The sequence below is a fragment of the Scyliorhinus torazame genome, chromosome 10, assembly GCF_047496885.1.
Source record: "Scyliorhinus torazame isolate Kashiwa2021f chromosome 10, sScyTor2.1, whole genome shotgun sequence".
In the NCBI taxonomy this organism is placed as follows: Eukaryota; Metazoa; Chordata; class Chondrichthyes; order Carcharhiniformes; family Scyliorhinidae; genus Scyliorhinus; species Scyliorhinus torazame.
The window spans coordinates 39,195,994-39,215,160 of record NC_092716.1 but is presented as its reverse complement, the minus strand read 5'-3'; the positions used below and the strand labels follow the sequence as shown (position 1 = coordinate 39,215,160).

Genomic DNA, 19,167 nt, shown 5'->3' with positions numbered 1-19,167 from the left:
TATTAGTTGCTTTGTTATTTCTTCCAGCTGTTGGTATGATCATACAATTGTTTTCTGCTCTCCTTAATTGTTTCAAGTTGCAAGCTTCTTCAGGGAGTGGTATGGCAAGTGTTGAAGGACTTCTTGTTGACTCCTCAGGCTTTTGCACAAACCAGTTGTTCCCAGACCTGGCCACACCGCTAAGCATTCCCCTTGGAATGCAGTATGACTTGGAGAATGGACAAATTTTAGAAGATAGAGGAAGTAAATTGGGAGAAGGACTCTTTGCAGGTGGCCCTTCCTTCCCAGGCAGCTCAGGAAGCAATTTACCTGAATTTCAACAAGGACCACTTCTTCAGCAGCGACATGTAGCAGGCGAAATGTACCACCTGCGTGCAGCCACAACTACATCCTCAAAGCAGGACCATATTGCCGGCTGCTGTGAAGCTGATCTTTTGTGTCTGGCTGCTGTTGTGTAAGGGAAGTCACTGAAGCTTCATGTTCAAGGAGGACTAGCTATATTTCATCTCTCTTGCCAAAGGCAAGCAGGTAGAGTGAGCACATGCTGCTCATGATTCCAGACTTCCCCAATGGTTCAACGTTCCATTGATTATATGCATATCACTTACAGCGTGTCAGCTTTGCCATGTATCGGAACTGAAAAGCATTTCACTATCTCAAAATCCAGCTGATGTGTGACCAAAGGCAACAGATCATGCAGGCTAATTCCCACTATCCTGGCAGCAGCCATGGTGCCTTCATTCCACATCAACTGCATTTGAGCCATGACGACTAACCAGAAGACGGCAACAGGGGACAAGGGTTATCTGCTGACAATATAACTGATGATACTGGTGCACAATCGTGCTCATAAATTCCACATAGTGAAAGCCAAGCCATAAAATGTGATAGAACAGACCAGTGGTGTGCTGAAACAATGATCATGCTGCCTGAAGGAGCTCTGTAGTACTTGGTAGATTGAGTGCCAAGATTCCTGGTGGACTATTGCCCCACCATCATTGAACAGTCCTTGCTACGAGTTATACAGCTAGCAGTTGAGGACCATGAAGAGTAGGGAAAGGAAGAAGAGTATGAAACGAGGCAACCAAAACAGTCCCTTTCTGCCTGGCTGCCCATGGAGAACTCACCCAAATGCAATAGCAATAACGGCAACCCCAATTCCCCATTCATTAGCAAAACCACACCTTGCTTTCACTGCATCACTTTCCATCACAGCATCTACTGTCTTCTCATGACTGAATGTTCGTGAAAGCTTTGTTTTGGGGGCTTTTCGATGCACTAGACATCCCTGAGTTACAGTTGATATAGCCACACTGAACTGGGCAGCTACCACATGGCCTTCACCTCCCTGTCCATGTGGAGCCCACTCTAAAACTGCAGCCATTTTAATAACATTATTGAAAGAAACAGAAGCTGCATGCTGTAGACAAAGCGAAGTAAATCTACAACCAACAGAACATTTCAAAACATCTACAGTCCTGCCAAATAGAACATAGAACATAGAAAAATACAGCACAGAACAGGCCCTTCGGCCCACGATGTTGTGCCGAACCTTTGTCCTAGATTAATCATAGATTATCATAGAATTTACAGTGCAGAAGTTAGCAATTTGACCCATCGGGTCTGCACCGGCTCTTGGAAAGAGCACCCTACCCAAGGTCAACACCTTCACCCTATCCTCATAACCCAGTAACCCCACCCAACACTAAGGGCAATTTTGGACACTAAGGGCCATGGCCAATCCACCTAACCTGCACATCTTTGGACTGTGGGAGGAAACCGGAGCACCCGGAGGAAACCCACGCACACACGGGGAGGATGTGCAGACTCCGCACAGGCAGCAGCCCAAGCCGGAATCGAACCTGGGACCCTGGAGCTGTGAAGCAATTGTGCTATCCACAATGCTACCATGCTGCCCTGAAGAACAAATTAATCTACACTATTCATTCTACCGTAATCATGTACCTATCCAATAGCTGCTTGAAGGTCCCTAATGTTTCCCGACTCTACTACTTACCACAGGCAGTGCATTCCATGCCCCCACTACTCTCTATGTAAAGAACCTACCTCTGACATCCCCCTTATATCTTCCACCATTCACCTTAAATTTATGTCCCCTTGTAATGGGTTGTTCCACCCGGGGAAAAAGTCTCTGACTGTCTACTCTCTAATTCCCCTGATCGTCTTATAACCTCTATCAAGTCGCCCTCATCCTTCTCCGTTCAATGAGAAAAGGCCTAGCACCCTCAACTTTCCTCGTAAGACCTACTCTCCATTCCAGGCAACATCCTGGTAAATTTCCTTTGCACCTTTTCCAAAAGCTTCCACATCTTTCCTAAAAATGAGGCGACCAGAAACTGTACACAGTACTCAAATGTGGCCTTACCAAGGTTTTTGTACAGCTGCATCATCACCTCACGGCTCCTTAAATTCAATCCCTCTGTAATGACTAGTACGTGGACAATTAAACAACTTACTGTGAAAGAGGCTCCACAATCATCGCTGGGAGAGCCAGCGAGTGGATGATCCATCATGAAAGTACCGGGTGGGTGATCTACCTTGACTCATTCTGAAGAGCCTACCATGACAGATGCTTGTCCTTATCCAATTGGATTTGCATTATGTAGATGTGAAGAAATGGCCGAACGCACTAAAGACCAGCAAAGGCGGCTACGAGTCTTGGGAAACATTCAGCTGGCAGTACGAAAGAATTGTACTCCAGAACTATCTGCACCCCAAGCCAAGCCATTTTAGTACAGAGAGCTACATTACTGGCATCAATCTGACAATGTAAAATATTGCCAAGGTATGTTCCAGCCACAAAACGCAGGACAAATCCAAACTGCCCTAACAGCTTACCGTCAATCATTGTCAATGTGATGGGGTCGCCATTGACTTGAAACTTACCTGGACCAACCACGTAAAATACTGTAACTGCAAGAGCAGGTCAGAAGTTGGGAATTCTCTAGAAAATGTCTTTCCTACTTCCCATGGTAAAAATCTGGAGTGTGGTGGAATACTCCCCACTTGCCAAGATGAGTGCAGCTCCAACATCACTCAAACTTGACATCAGCCAGCATACAATTTGATTGGTATTCCATCCATTACCACAGCATTCACTTCCTCCACCACTGATGTACAGTGGCAGGCGTGTGTTCCACTTGCAAGACGTACTGCAGCAACTCGCCAAACGTCCTTTGATAGTACCTTTCAAACCGGTGACCTCAATGACTTGGCAGCAGCACTTACAAGTCCCCCTTCCAAGTCTCACCCTTTCTTGGAAATATAGAACTGATCCTTCACTGTCGCTGGATCATTATCTTGGAACTCCCTCCATAACAGCACTGTGTGTGTACCTATACTGCATACACTGCCAGGACTCAAGAAAGCATCACCACCTTCTTGAGGGCAATCAAGGATGAGCAATAAACTCCTCCTTTCCCAGTGAAGCTGGTGTCCTATGAATAAAGGAAAAGCAATGTAGGTTATTAGGGCTTTGCACTTCATGGATATCTACTCCTGCTCCTTCGGCTTCGCAGTCTTGAAGACTTGCTTTCCCCCTTCTGATTCAGGACTTCTCCATTCCTGCTTCATGCTGGCCTGCAGTGACGCATCCAGATACCTTGGAGCTTTTTCTTCCAGTCAGATTCTCTTAAATGCAACCCCCCATGCTCCGCCCCTTTAAGAAGCATAGACTACCTTTAAGCATGCAGGGTAGCTTTGAATGACCACTCATGATGTCGTTGTGTCCAGTTTCTCCCCCCCCCCCCCCCCCCCCCCCCCCCCCCGATGAGTGCAGCTCACATAGGCTGGACTCAGATCTTTCAAGGGATTGTGCAAAGCAAAATTGTGCATGTTCCTGAATTGCAATGAATGGGCACGGGCTAATCGCTTAGTATGATCCCTGCACTAATTTTCAATGGGCTGTTCAATTTTACCTTTAGGTTTAGCTGTGATTTGCTGGCAAATCTACTAGCTGACCACTTATGTTTGTTCGTCTGCTAGCAACAGTTGATTAGGCAATACACATTTCTTCTCATTACTGGACGTTAATAAAAGCTTTTTTTAAGGGGCTTTTCATGCAAATTGTGAGTTTTTGTCATACAATTACAAAAACAAAACCTTTTAATTCAAAGCATTTTTTGAATAATTTCAGACTATTTGTATTGTATTTTCTACAAACGAGAATCATGTTCATGATGTGCTGAAAGCTTTGCTCCAAGAGGCTTTGGATATACGCTAGTGTACTTCTACAGAAATTGCATGTTTTTGGTACTTCAAGTAAACAAGCAAGTGTGCAAGATGTATTTTACAGTTGTGGAATGTTCACAGTTATTGATGTTGCTGAAAAGCAGAGCTGGGTTAAAATTGGGTCTGTTGGGTGTTGGAGGTTCGGGGACAGTATTATAATAATCTTTATTGTCACAAGTAGGCTTTACATTAACACTGCAATAAAGTTACTGTGAAAAACCCCTAGGGCCACATTCCAGTGCACATCTGTTATTGATATTACCTTCTGCTGGCCGAGGCATGCGAGCATGTCACCCTCCAACCTTCTTCACTCGTTGATGTGAGAATATCGAATGAGATTTAAAATAAGAGGGTAGGTAAAATCAAAGAATAAAAATATTTTCCTGGAATGAACAGCACAGATGGAAGTTATTCAGCCCATCAACCCATGGTGTTCTTGATGCAGAAGAGCCAGAAAGCAATCAGACAGTTTCTGATAGTTGACTGTCTACATCACTTGAACCATTCCAATTGGGTCCTTTTGCCTTATTTAGCACATTTAATACATGCGACGTTACTGCAATCCAGAATCATTAACCTAACTTAGTTTGAGGTCACAATCTATAGAATGGAAAATTGTTGAAATGTTTCTCACTCTGTGAATCTTTTCTGTCTGGCATTTGATAGATTATTCGAAGGGAAGCAAACTATTGCTTGATTGTAATCAACTCACGTACTTTTCCTACTATTCAAAGGAGCGAAGGAGTGTCATTCGTGTCAAAATTAATTTATATGAAAATGAGTTTTCTCTATTCAAGAAACCTTTTTTGATAGTTTGCCAGCATTTCTGTCCTCCATTTATGTTTCATGTCTTTTTTAACCTTCTCACTCTGGATAATTTGGTCTTGGGTTTATAGATTAGTCATATCAGCGAATCTACATAGGAACATAGGCTTTAGGAGCAGAAGTAGGCAATGCAGCCCCTCGGGCCTGCCCCACCATTCAATCAGATCATGGCTGATCTCTTCCTGGTCTCATATACACCTCCCTACCTGTTCCCCATATCCATTTAACCTGTTTTTAAATCAGAAATATAATCTTACTCCTAATGGTCTTGAGATACAGTAGCACATCAGTTTTGAATTATCAAGTGAATTTATTGAACAATGGAAGAACAATTAAACAAATAACATTAATATATGTATTTATACTAGCAGTTGGTATGTAAATCAACTTCAAGAGCAGTGAGTAGTCGCAATTTAAATACAAAGCTGTTATATATACAATATTTTTTGTGTAATCTTTCCCTTTCCAACTGAACGAGGTAACTGACCTTTGAAATTTCAACAACCTTGACGCAACTCAACATGTTGAACAATTCAGCTCATGAAATTTCCTCTGAACACAATTTTTGTCACTTCTTGAATTTAACTAAATGATAGCCGCATGGGAAAGTGTCTGCCAGTCATACAGGCACCTGAGCAGATCACACAGCATGGATTGGTTTGGCTCCTCCCTCAAACTTTGGGGTCAATCACCATTCAGCATTGGAATCCAGAAGAGCTGGGGACATAATTCTGACTGCAGCTATTTTTAAAGAGCTCATCTCTTACGTTTAAGTTAAAGCAACACCCCCAAGAACTTAATTTTTCTTTATGTTGCAGTATATAAATGTATAGATAGTAGTGTGCACAATTTAATAACGTATTGACAATGAGCAAATGCTACTTCAAGATGTTCTCAGTCACAAGTTGTGCCACAAGCTGGTAGATTGTAAGTTCTACCCTTGCATATCTGGTGACAATTGAGTGTTGCTCATTTTGCTCACCAAATGAAGGAGAATCTACTGTTGTGCAGGTCCTCACATTGACAATTGGCAGAGTGCTGCATCTTAGAAGAAGAGAAAAGTATACTCCATCATTAAACTTTTTGTTTGTTTGTAGACTTCACAATATTAGTCTGAGGAAAGTGACAAATTAAAGAACTTAGAAAGCCATTCATGGAATTTAATTGTCTTCTGTTTTTCTCCTCAGATCACAGGGACAGATTGGTTGTGCTGTGCAAGGGCCTGTCATTAATGAAGAGAACACAGCGAATGGGGTGCTGGATGGTGTTCAGAGTAAACAGAAACATGCATCCAGGATACCTTCACACTCAGTAATATCTAGTGGAATAGGCAAGTACTATAACGTTTAATTGAGTTTTAATCTTAGGTAGACAGTGCTGGTAACTTTCCCAATTCATAGAATCACACAGTGCAGAAGAGGCCCTTCAGCCCATCGAATCTGCATCGACATATGAAAAACACTTGATCGAACTACCGAATCCCATTTGCCAGCACTTTGCCCATATCCTTGAATGTTATGATCTGCCACGTGAGGCAACACGCCTCTACCACCCTCCCAGCAGTGCATTGCAGACCGTCACCACACCCTCTGGATAAGAAGGTTTTTCCTCACATCCCTCCCTAAACCTCCTGCCCCTCACCTTGAACATGTGTGCCCTCGTGACTGACCTTCAACTAAGGGGAACAGCTACTCCCTATCCACCCTACCCTAGCCCCTCAAAATCTTGTACACCTTGGTAAGGTCACCCCTCCGTCTTTTCTGCTCCAACGAAAATAACCCAAGCCTACCCAACCTCTCTTAATAACTTAAATATTTCATCCCAGGCAACATCCTTATCGCATCAGACACCCTCTTCTTCTAAAGCAACCTTCTGTCCTCACCTTCTGTCTCCTCCAACAAAGCAATTTTGAATTCGCCGTGTCAAATTACCAATCCCTGATCAAACCTTGTCTCTCCAAGTGTGGAGATAGATTTTCCCCTTCAGAATTTTCTCCAATAGAATTTTCTCCAATAACACTGACTTGAAACTCACTGGTTTGTACTTTGCAGCCCGTTGTTCATGGTTTATTCTTGAAATCTTTCTTGAAGGCAGAACAGCTTTCTTACCGGTAAACTGGTATTTTTTTTTTATGACCAAATTTTTAAGCTGTTTACCTTTGGTTAATTTAATGCCTTACCCACTAAATACATTTATTATTTTTCTTGGAACAACATCCACCCAATGCATTCGGCAGTATCCTTTCCATATTTGCGGAATTTCTGAAGATTTGTTCCTGAAACTAGTTTTGGATGGGCTCTGAAAGTAAATCCAGAAAGTTCCTTGTTCCAGTCCACCTCTGCTCACCCCAGGCCCTTTCTTTTCCGGTCTTCCCTTCCAGAAAGTTTTTTGTTTCGAATAATCAAAGGAAGGAAACTTATGCATTTTGTTGAATGCTCTTTTTGAGGCTATGGATATCCATTGTTATTTACTAGAATATCATTTTGGGTGGAACATGGGAAGCCCATTTGGAAAACAACAACCAATTAGTTTTTTAAGGAGAGGAGATGAGAGGTAATGTGCAACTGTCTTGTTACCACTAACTTACCAACTAAATGCAACTGAAAAAATAGTTTATCCCATTTTGACCAAATCTGTGTGAGCTGATTCTCATTAGACAATGACACTTTTCAGAATTGAGAACATCCCACGTGTTCTTCACTTTAATAATATAGTTCAAGTTTAAAATACATAATTAAACTTTAATCAAGCATATTGTAGATCCATGGGTGCTGGTGAAACCAATGTTGTTCAACTTTATGTCCAATGGTTTTATTTTCATTAACGGTCTCAAAGCATTTGATTTTTTTTTTTAACCAGATTTGATCAGGGCTGTTTATGAAAAGTTTTTGTTTTCTTTCAAAAATGCATTTCCTCGAAACCACATTTGAAGCCATGAACTTCTGTATTGTCGATTCAGTAAGTCAGAATGGGGTATTAGATTTTGTCTACCATCTTACAAGCAGGTATTTTTGGAAAGGAGCCTTGTTGGGGATCAGCCCCATCTGGAAATAGAGCAGTGGACTTTATGTAAAAGAGAAAGACTATTAACAATATTGGAATTGACCTGAACTGTATGAACCTTGTTGGTAACCACTAATGCACTTACATGTTTATAATTTGATGCTAGTCTGCCTCATAAAATCAGTTTAGACTTTTTTTCTCTTCTTTTTTATATATACATTTAGAGTACCCAATTCATTTTTTCCAATTAAGGGGCAATTTAGCATGGCAAATCCACCTACCCTGCACATCTTTGGGTTGTGGGGGCAAAACCCACGCAAACACGGGGAGAATGTGCAAACTCCACATGGACAGTGACCCTGAGCTGGGGTTAAACCTGGGACCTCGGTGCCGTGAGGCAGAGTGCTAGCCACTGTGCTGCCCAATCTGTTTAGACTTGAGGTCTTGAGTACTTGTCCAATTATGTTTTAACTATTTCAGGTAGATTTTCTTAATCATCTCTCAATACCAATTATACTGGGGTTTAAAATTCTGAACTCCGATCAAATTTGCTTTTTATTTATTAAAGTACATAGAAGCAAGCCAAAAGTAGTACTTAAAATAACAGGAATCTAAATGTTAGAAGAGGATTGCACCTTAGATTATATGAATGAATGGTTGCAAAAGTACCGTGAATAACCAGCAACATTTATTTTTGGAAAAATTTGTTATTCAACAGGGGAGCTTCAAACTCATTTTTTTCAAAGTGCATTGTTGCTTTTTGTTGCCATATCAAAACTGATATTAATATCATAGTGAAATTTTTTATTTTTACTAATGATGGTAGGAAGGAGTAATTAATAAATAAATCTTAACAATGCTGAACTTAACACTTGCTGCTTCAAGTAACATCGCTTTAATTATCTCGAGTGATTAAACAGCATCATTTATGCACTGCAGGTTTTTCTTTCTTTAATGGGGTGTGGGTGTCACTGGCAAGTCCAGCTCTAATGGCCCTTGAACTGAGTGATTTGCTAGGCCATTTCATAGGGCAGTTAAGAATCATTGCTGTGGGTCTGGAGTCACATGTAGGCCTTGAGGATGGCAGAATTAGTGAACCAAATGTGTGTTTACAACAATCAATGAAAGTTTTACGGTCAGCATTGCTTTTTTTTTTAAATAATATTTTATTGAAAATTTTTGGTCAACCAACACAGTACATTGTGCATCCTTTACACAACATTGTAACAATACAGATAATAATGACCTTTTTTAAATTTAAACAAAAACAACAACAAATAAATAAATATTAAATAACAAAAAATAAAAACTAGCCCTAATTGGCAACTGCCTTGTCTCAGGCCACACCCCCCCCCATCCCTCCCCCCCCCCCCCCCCCAAGTCCTGGGCCGCTGCTGCTGCCTTCTTTGTTCTCCCCTATCTATCTTTCCGCAAGATATTCGACGAACGGTTGCCACCGCCTAGTAAACCCTTGAGCCGACCCCCTTAGGACGAACTTAATCCGCTCTAACTTTATGAACCCCGCCATATCATTTATCCAGGTCTCCACCCCCGGGGGCTTGGCTTCTTTCCACATTAGCAATATTCTGCGCCGGGCTACTAGGGACGCAAAGGCCAAAACATCGGCCTCTTTCGCCTCCTGCACTCCCGGCTCTTGTGCAACCCCAAATATAGCCAACCCCCAGCTTGGTTCGACCCGGACTCCTACTACTTTCGAAAGCACCTTTGTCACCCCCATCCAAAACCCCTGTAGTGCCGGGCATGACCAAAACATATGGGTATGATTCGCTGGGCTTCTCGAGCACCTCGCACACCTATCCTCCACCCCAAAAAATTTACTGAGCCGTGTTCCAGTCATATGTGCCCTGTGTAATACCTTAAACTGAATCAGGCTTAGCCTGGCGCACGAGGACGACGAGTTTACCCTGTTTAGGGCATCTGCCCACATCCCCTCCTCAATCTCCTCCCCTAGCTCTTCTTCCCATTTCCCTTTTAGTTCGTCCATCATAGTCTCCCCTTCGTCTCTCATTTCCCTATATATATCCGACACCTTACCGTCCCCCACCCATTTCTTTGAGATGACTCTGTCCTGCACCTCTTGTGTCGGGAGCTGCGGGAATTCCCTCACCTGCTGCCTCGCAAAAGCCCTCAATTGCATGTACCTGAATGCATTCCCTTGGGGCAACCCATATTTCTCGGTCAGCGCTCCCAGACTCGCAAACTTCCCATCCACAAATAGATCTTTCAATTGCGTTATACCTGCTCTTTGCCACATTCCATATCCCCCATCCATTCCCCCCGGGGCAAACCTATGGTTGTTTCTTATCGGGGACCCCCCCAGTGCTCCGGTCTTTCCCCTATGTCGTCTCCACTGTCCCCAAATCTTCAGTGTAGCTACCACCACCGGACTCGTGGTATAGTTCCTTGGTGAGAACGGCAATGGGGCTGTCACCATAGCCTGCAGGCTGGTCCCCCTACAGGACGCCCTCTCTAATCTCTTCCACGCCGCTCCTTCCTCCTCTCCCATCCACTTACTCACCATTGAAATATTAGCGGCCCAATAATACTCACTTAGGCTCGGTAGTGCCAGCCCCCCCCTATCCCTACTACGCTGTAAGAATCCCTTCCTCACTCTCGGAGTCTTCCCGGCCCAAACAAAACCCATAATACTCTTTTCTATCCTTTTGAAAAAATCCTTCGTGATCACCACCGGGAGACACTGAAACACAAAAAGGAATCTCGGGAGGACCACCATCTTAACTGCCTGCACCCTCCCTGCCATTGACAATGCTACCATATCCCATCTCTTGAAATCTTCCTCCATCTGTTCCACCAACCGCGTCAAATTTAGCCTGTGCAATGTGCCCCAATTCTTAGCTATCTGGATCCCCAGGTAACGAAAGTCTCTTGTTACCTTCCTCAACGGTAGGTCTTCTATTTCTCTACTCTGCTCCCCTGGATGCACCACAAACAGCTCACTCTTTCCCATGTTCAATTTATACCCTGAAAAATCCCCAAACTCCCCAAGTATCCGCATTATTTCTGGCATCCCCTCCGCTGGATCCGCCACATATAGTAGCAGATCATCCGCATATAAAGATACCCGGTGTTCTTCTCCTCCCCTAAGTATTCCCCTCCATCCCTTGGAACCTCTCAGCGCTATCGCCAGGGGCTCAATCGCCAGTGCAAACAGTAATGGGGACAGAGGACATCCCTGCCTTGTCCCTCTATGGAGCCGAAAATATGCCGATCCCCGTCCATTCGTGACCACACTCGCCACTGGGGCCCTATACAACAGCTGCACCCATCTAACATACCCCTCTCCGAACCCAAATCTCCTCAACACCTCCCACAGATAATCCCACTCCACTCTATCAAATGCTTTCTCGGCATCCATCGCCACTACTATCTCCGTTTCACCCTCTGGTGGGGCCATCATCATTACCCCTAACAACCTCCGTATGTTCGTGTTCAGCTGTCTCCCCTTCACAAACCCAGTTTGGTCCTCATGAACCACCCCCGGGACACATTCCTCTATTCTCATTGCCATTACCTTGGCCTACGCTCAGCATTGCTGAGACTAGCTTTCAATTCCAGATTTCTTAGTTGAATTCAAATTCCACCAGCTCCCCTGGTGGGATTTGAACCTATGTCCTGAGAGCATTAGCCTGGTCCAGTGATATAACCACCATTTGCCCCTTTTATTATAGACTGAACTGTTGGTGGTAATGCTCAGGTTTTATTTGAATAATCATCCAATGTGAGTTTATTTTCATGCAATTTCAGCAAATGGAGAGACTGCTTCAAATGAAAGTGACAGTGAAAACTGGAGTAATGGTTTAAGCCCTGCCACTCCACCCGATGTAACACTTCCATCAGCCTCAGGCACCAGCCCTTCGACCACTGATACTGCAAGTCCTGTCAGTTCACCTGCGGTCGGAGAGACATCAGAAGCAGCTCCTGCTTTGACAGAACCGTCTCAGACTTTAGCCCCAAACCTGGAAGCACTGCCTACTGGGTAAGGATGTCGGAAAGTTTTTTTTATTCAGCCAGCTTTCACACTTTACCATTCACTGGGAAATAAACAACCTGTCTATTAATAGGTTTGGTCGGTGAATGGAAAAATGTCAGCAGTCATGTTATACTTAGCCAATGGGTGATAAAAGTACTACAGTATTACTCAGAGGATATGAGGAATTTTAACCAGTTAGATGGTGAATACTGCATTGTACTGTGACAGAGCAGCTCCTCCTGAGTAAACAGTCTGTTCACTTTGGTACTTCATTTCTTTTTAATGCAGTAGAATTTTGTAAAATTGAGTGTCAGGACCTGGGCTTCGCGTGTGAGGCCATAATTTATTATCCATCATTGGTTGCTCTGAGATGGTAGTCATGGTTTTCTCAAACTGCTCCTGTTTAAGAGTTTGATAAAACTGGGTGATTTGCTGAGCCACTTCAGAGAACAGTTAAGAGTCAACCACATTGATGTGGGATTAGAGTCACCTATAAACCAGACTGGATAAGGATTCAGGTCTCTTTCCCTGAAGAATATCAGTGAACAAGTTAGGTTTTTCAAACAATACAACAGCTTTGTGGGCCAGAGTCCCACCGGTGTGTCTCCCACCAGTGGATGCAAGGAGCCATTTAAATTCCTGTTTACTTCAGCGGCAATGAAACATCCCAGCAGACGGGCGGGGACGTATAATTCTGGCCAGGATCTTTGACTGATACCAAGTATATATTTACAGATGTAAAACATTCATCCGTATAAGTTCCTTAAAGTATTACCAGTAATATTCCAGAGAGGAAATTATCTTACCTTTTCAACCCAATATTGTTCCCTCTGTTATTCACTAAATTTAAAGAGCTCCCTTTGGCTGGAAATGTGGAGAGGTAGTTTGTGAGCACATAAATGGTAAAAAGGTGGTCCAAAGAAGTGTGGGGCCAGGGCGGCACGGTGGCGCAGTGTTTAGCACTGCTGCCTCACTGTGCCGAGGACCGGATTCAATCACTGCCCCGGGTCACTGTCCATGTGGAGTTTGCACGTTGTGGGCCTCACCACAAAACCCAAAAGACCCTCAGGGTAGGTGGATTGGCCATGCTAAATTGCCCCTTCATTTGAAAAAAATAATTGGGTACTCTAAATTTATTTTAAAAAAGCAATGTGGGGCCAAATCGGGACCATATAGGAGATCATCATATGGAGGCTGATGTCAGGATACCGGATCAGACCCAAATATTTGTTAGGATACTGGACAAGAACCCCAAATAATTTTGTCAAATTTGTAAAACTGAGTAAAGGATACTTCACCCCAGGAGTTATGACTCTGAACAATAGGTATCTTTTATGCTAAAACAAACTTTAATTTAAACACAGAATTAACCAAATTAACATCAAAGAAAATGGAGTTGCGATTATCAGTTAAACAGTTCTTAAACACGAGGAGAAACCTCAAAGTACTATCTATACCTGCTATTAACTCCAATTAAGCAACCCAATACAGTTCAAATGCCACTTCTTAATAAAGTTAACAGATAGATTATGTGGTTAGTTGTGTGGAGACATTTGGAGAGAGAGAGACGCTTTAAGGAGCAGATTCAGTACACTCCTACTCAACCTAGCAGCATTTGGAAAAACTGCTGTTCAACATAATCCTTCTGTCTTGTCAAACTCAAATCCTATGGCAAACTGCAAAACTACAGATAGACCTGGCTCCACTCATTAATTACATCATCTATATCCCACTGAGAAGTCACATGACCTGCTTAGCTAGGACTAAATCCTTTATAAATGTAGAGTACCCAATTGTTTTCTTTCAGTTAAAGAGCAATTTAGTATGGCCAATCCACCTACCCTGCACATCTTTGGGTTGTCGGGGTGAAAATCACGCAGGCACAGGGAAAATAATAATTTTTATTGTCACAAGTACGCTTACATTAACACTGTAATGAGTAATGAACACAGCCCAGTCCATCACACGAACCTGCCTCCCATCCATTGTCTCCATCTACACCTCCCACTGCCTGGGAAAGCGGGCAGCATAATCAAAGACCCCTCCCACCCGGCTTACTTACTCACTCTTCCAATTTCTTCCATCAGGCAGGAGATACAAAAGTCTGAGAACACGCACGAACAGACTCAAAAACAGCTTTTCCCCGCTGTTACCAGACTCCTAAATGACCCTCTTATGGACTGACCTCATTAACACTACACCCCTGTATGCTTCACCCGATGCCGGTGTTTATGTAGTTATATTGTGCAACTTGTGTTGCCCTATTATGTATTTTTTTTCATTTCCTTTTCTTTTCATGTACTTAATGATCTGTTGAGCTGCTCGCAGAAAAATACTTTTCACTGTACCTCGGTACACGTGACAATAAACAAAATCCAAATCCAAGTTACTGCGAAAAGCCCCTAGTCGCCACATTGCAGCGCCTGTTTGGGTACACAGAGGGAGAATTCAGAATCCCCAAATTATCTAATAGCACATCTTACATTGAATTTACGTAGAATTTACATAAAATTTACAGTGCAGAAGGAAGCCATTCGGCCCATCGAGTTGCACCGGCTCTTGGAAAGAGCACCCTACCCAAGGTCAACACCTCCACCCTATCCCCATAACCCAGTAACCCCACCCAACCCCACCCAACACTAAGGGCAATTTTGGACACTAAGGGCAATTTATCATGGCCAATCCACCCAACCTGCATATCTTTGGACTGTGGGAGGAAACCGGAGCACCCGGAGGAAACCCACGCACACACGGGGAGAACGTGCAGACTCCGCACAGACAAGCCGGAATTGAACCTGGGACCCTGGAGCTGTGAAGCCACAGTGCTAACCACTATGCTACCGTGCTGCCTCTGAGAAGTACTTGATGTTTCTGCCCTGCAAACTCCACACAGACAGTGACCCAGGGCGAGGATCAATCCCGGGTCCTCAGCATCGTAGGCAGCAGTGCTAAACACTGTGCCACCGTGCCGCCCTAGCTAGGACTAAATACAACCCCTCATAAATGACCTATTCTCCAGGGAATCTCCAGCAATCATGCCAATATCCCATTAGCCCTTGATCTGTAACCAAGCAAGTTGTTGGAATGAATCATGACCTCACCTTTTATGGCTTAATTACAGCTATAGCAGGCAAACAGTCTGGATACCTTAACCTAGGTTGTTTAATAATATTAATAAAATGGTACAATCTGAAAAGGGCTTCAGGAATAGAGAGACCTGGCGATGAATGTAGACAAGTTTTTGAAGATAACAGGACAAGTCGAGAAAGCTGTTAAAATGGCACATAATCCTCAGCTTTTAAGTCGAGGCATACAAAAGGAGGTAGTTATGCTAAACCTTTATAAAACATCAGTTTGACCTCAGCTGCAGTGACTGGCATAGTGTGGGCTTTGGGAGGAGGAACGGTGTCTTTCTGAGAGAAGATGACATGCTCCTGTTCCATGGAGCTACTGCCACTCACCCTCAGTGCCTCAACAGCTCTCGTAATATTTTGGAGGACAGATTGCTGCGCTGATGTGCCACTCTGAAACCCCTTTGGACACTGATACCCACAGCCTCACGGCGCTGAGGACCCGGGTTCGATCCCGGCCCTGGGTCACTGCCCTTGTGGAGTTTGCACATTCTCCCCATGTCTTCGTGGGTCTCACCCCCACAACCCACAGATGTGCAGGGTAGATGGATTGGCCATGCTAAATTGCCCCTTAATTAGAAAAAAAAAAGAATTGGGTACTCTAAATTTTTTTTTTTTTAAATAGGTTAGAATGTTTCTTTCGGTACAGAGAACTTACAATTATTACAACAAGTGCCTTTTCAGCCAAATACTATAGCATCCATTTAAGTGTTACTAAGTGTTTGAAAGGAAGAATGTGAAAGGTTCCAGTGAAAGGACAGTAAAATGAGATTCAATTGGTAGATCCAGTTGAAGGGCTACCATAATTTCGATAAAATTGTAACATTTCACTTGACACGAACCAATTCGCTCGCAGAATAAAGTCCCCAGATTCTCATACTAAATTCATAGTTTTATCAAGCTTTACAAACATGAGCATAGCGGGACTAAAATCTGGTATTGATATCAAATTTTTAAAAACATTAATTTACGGGATGCGGGCATCGCTGGTTAGGCCAGCGCTTATTGCCCATCAAGAGTTGCCTTTCAGAAGGTGGTGGTCAGCTGCCTTCTTGAACTGCTGCAGTCCCTGAGGTGTAGGTCCCTTTTTTGTGTTTTCGTACCGGTTGAATACAACTGAGTGGCTTGCTAGGCCATTTCAGAGGGCATTAAAGAGTCAACCACAAATCCCAACTAATAATTTGGAGAAGACTACCTTCAAAGGGGAAAGCTTTACTTGTTTTGGCTTGAAAGAGTGTTTTCTGACGGTTGAATACTTCACGTCAGAAAAAAGAAATACAGACTTGCATTTAGACTCATCCATAGAGCATCCCAAAGCGCTTTTCAGCCAGTAAAGTATGTTTGAAGTGTAGACACTATTGTAAAGTAGGGAACCTACATTACCTTGCAGACTGCAAGCGCCCACAAACAATAGTGTGATTATAACCAAATAATTTGTTTTAGTAATGTTGATTGATATTGATAAATATTGGCCAGAACACCAGAGATAACTCTCCCGCTCTTCTTAAAAATTATGCCACAGGAAGGGCAGCACGGTGGCGCAGTGGTAGCACTGCAGTCTCACGGCGCATAGGTCCCAGGTTCGATCCCGGCTCCGGGTTACTGTCCGTGTGGAGTTTGCACATTCTCCCCGTGTTTGCGTGGGTTTCGCCCCCACAACCCAAAGATGTGCAAAGTAGGTCGATTGAACACGCTAAATTGCCCCTTAATTGGAAAAAATGAATTGGGTACTCTAAATGTAAAAATAAATAAATAAAATAATAATGCCATAGGATATTTTACATCACCTGTGCGGGTGACACTTGTTTTAATGCCTCATCTGAAAGATGGCACTCTCTTTAAAGTTACTGACTACTGCACTGAAGTATGTGAGCCTTGATTTTGTGCTCAAGTCGTTGATTGTGGCTTGAACTCACAACCTTCTCACCCGTTTGGGTCACTGTCTGTGTGGAGTCTGCACGTTCTCCCTGTATCTGTGTGGGTTTCCTCCAGGTGCTCCGGTTTCCTCCCACAGTCTAAAGATGTGCAGATTAGGTGGATTGGCCATGCTAAATTGCCCTTGTGATAGGTGGGGTTACAGGGATGTGGGCTTAAGTGGGGTGCTCTTTCCAAGGGCCAGTGCAGGCTCAATGGGTTGAATGGCCTCCTTCTGCACTGTAAATTCTATGATTAAAGCAAGAGTGCTACCAACTGAGCCATGGTTGACACTTATGCAGTGATTATTATAAAGACAACACCTGCAATATTTCCTACAACTGGTGGCCATAGCAACATGAACCTAATTCTTGTTTTAGATTGCTGGGAAGAATTTTTTTACTAAATTTTCCTCTCGGCCATAAATTTATTTAAAATAAATTGAGCGTATCCAATATTTTTTTCCAATTAAAGGGTAATTTAGTGTGGCCAATTCATCTACCCTGCACATGTTTGGATTGTGGGGGTGAGATCCACATAACCACGGGGAGAATGCGCAAACTCCACATAGTGACCCGGGGCCGGGATCGAACCCGGGTCCTCGGCGCCATGAGAGAGCAGTGCCAGCCACCGTGCCGCCCCGTCTCCGCCACCCATTTCACTCTGCTTTGGTGACATTCTGTTTCTGTGGCAGCACATTGCATCATGGTCATCATAGATGATTGGATCAGTTACCTTACGGGCTTGTAAGGTCACATTTTGCCATTGTATCCCTTGTCCTTAGTTCACACAGACCAGCAGTACAATTTAAAAATAAATGCATGATTGTGATATGTGGCTCCCTCTCCACAGTCAGAGTGTAAGAAAGAATGAGGAGTCCAGACTAGTAGAAATTCTTCTACATTGATGTTAGCCGAGGCCCTGCCAATAAAACAGTGAAAAAAGCCATGGGGGATGCTTTAGTGCAGTAAGTACCACTGTGCTAAATGGACCAGAACATTGTGGTGTTGCAGCAGCTAGAAATTACATCAATTATAAACAGGAAAAAGATGTAATAAGAACAAATTAGTGACTACATTCTTCAAGTGCTTCTCAGACAATTTCTTTTTCTAAAACTAGAAAAAAATAACTCTCTTTAAAGCCAATTCTTATGATCGACCTTAATTAAAGTTTTTAATTGTTTTTATGGGAATAAAGTCTGAGATTGTTAGAATAGGAAAGCACAACAATCATTGTTATGTATCTAGTAAAACTGGTATTTGTGTTAGTAAGGGCTTTTTAGCAATTCACTGCACTGTTAGAGCTATGTTGAGTTCAAAAGGGAGCTTACAGTACATCTGACAGGAAATTCTAAATTATTAAGACACAAAACTTGTTTATTTTTTTTTAAAATATATTTTATTCAAAATTTTTGGCCAACCATAACAGTACATTGTGTATCTTTCACACAGTAATATAACAATATAAATAACAATGGCCAGTTTTTTAAACAAGAAATAAATAATATATAAACAACATCAAAATTAAAAAAACAAAACTAAATGGCAACTGCCTTGTCCCAAATAAATACCCTCCAAAAAATACAATTCAGCCGTCCAGTATACAATTACCTATAACAACAACCTATACATATTATACTTATACACTAACATCCCTGAGAGTCCTTCTGGTCCCGCCCCCCGGGTTGCTGCTGCTGTCTTCTTCTTTTCCATTCCCTCTATCTTTCTGCGAGGTATTCGACGAACGGTTGCCACCGCCTGGTGAACCCTTGAGACGATCCCCTTAGGACGAACTTAATCCGTTCCAGCTTTATAAACCCTGCCATGTCATTTATCCAGGTCTCCACACCCGGGGGCTTGGCTTCCTTCCACATCAACAGTATCCTGCGCCGGGCTACTAGGGACGCAAAGGCCAAAACATCAGCCTCTTTCGCCTCCTGCACTCCCGGCTCTTCTGCAACCCCGAATATAGCCAACCCCCAGCTTGGTTCGACCTGGACCCCCACCACCTTCGAAAGAACCTTTGTCACCC

General features: G+C 43.2%; 1 protein-coding gene across 1 annotated transcript in view; it reads left to right on the top strand.

Moving 5' to 3' along the window:
* wwp2 (WW domain containing E3 ubiquitin protein ligase 2) overlaps nt 1-19,167 on the top strand; it is a 307,842-nt gene that overhangs the window by 166,387 nt on the left and 122,288 nt on the right. Inside the window, exons 7-8 of the mRNA XM_072517953.1 lie at nt 6,264-6,406; nt 11,866-12,097. Of these exons, the coding sequence (XP_072374054.1) occupies nt 6,264-6,406; nt 11,866-12,097 (375 nt within the window). The remainder of the gene's footprint in view (nt 1-6,263; nt 6,407-11,865; nt 12,098-19,167) is intronic.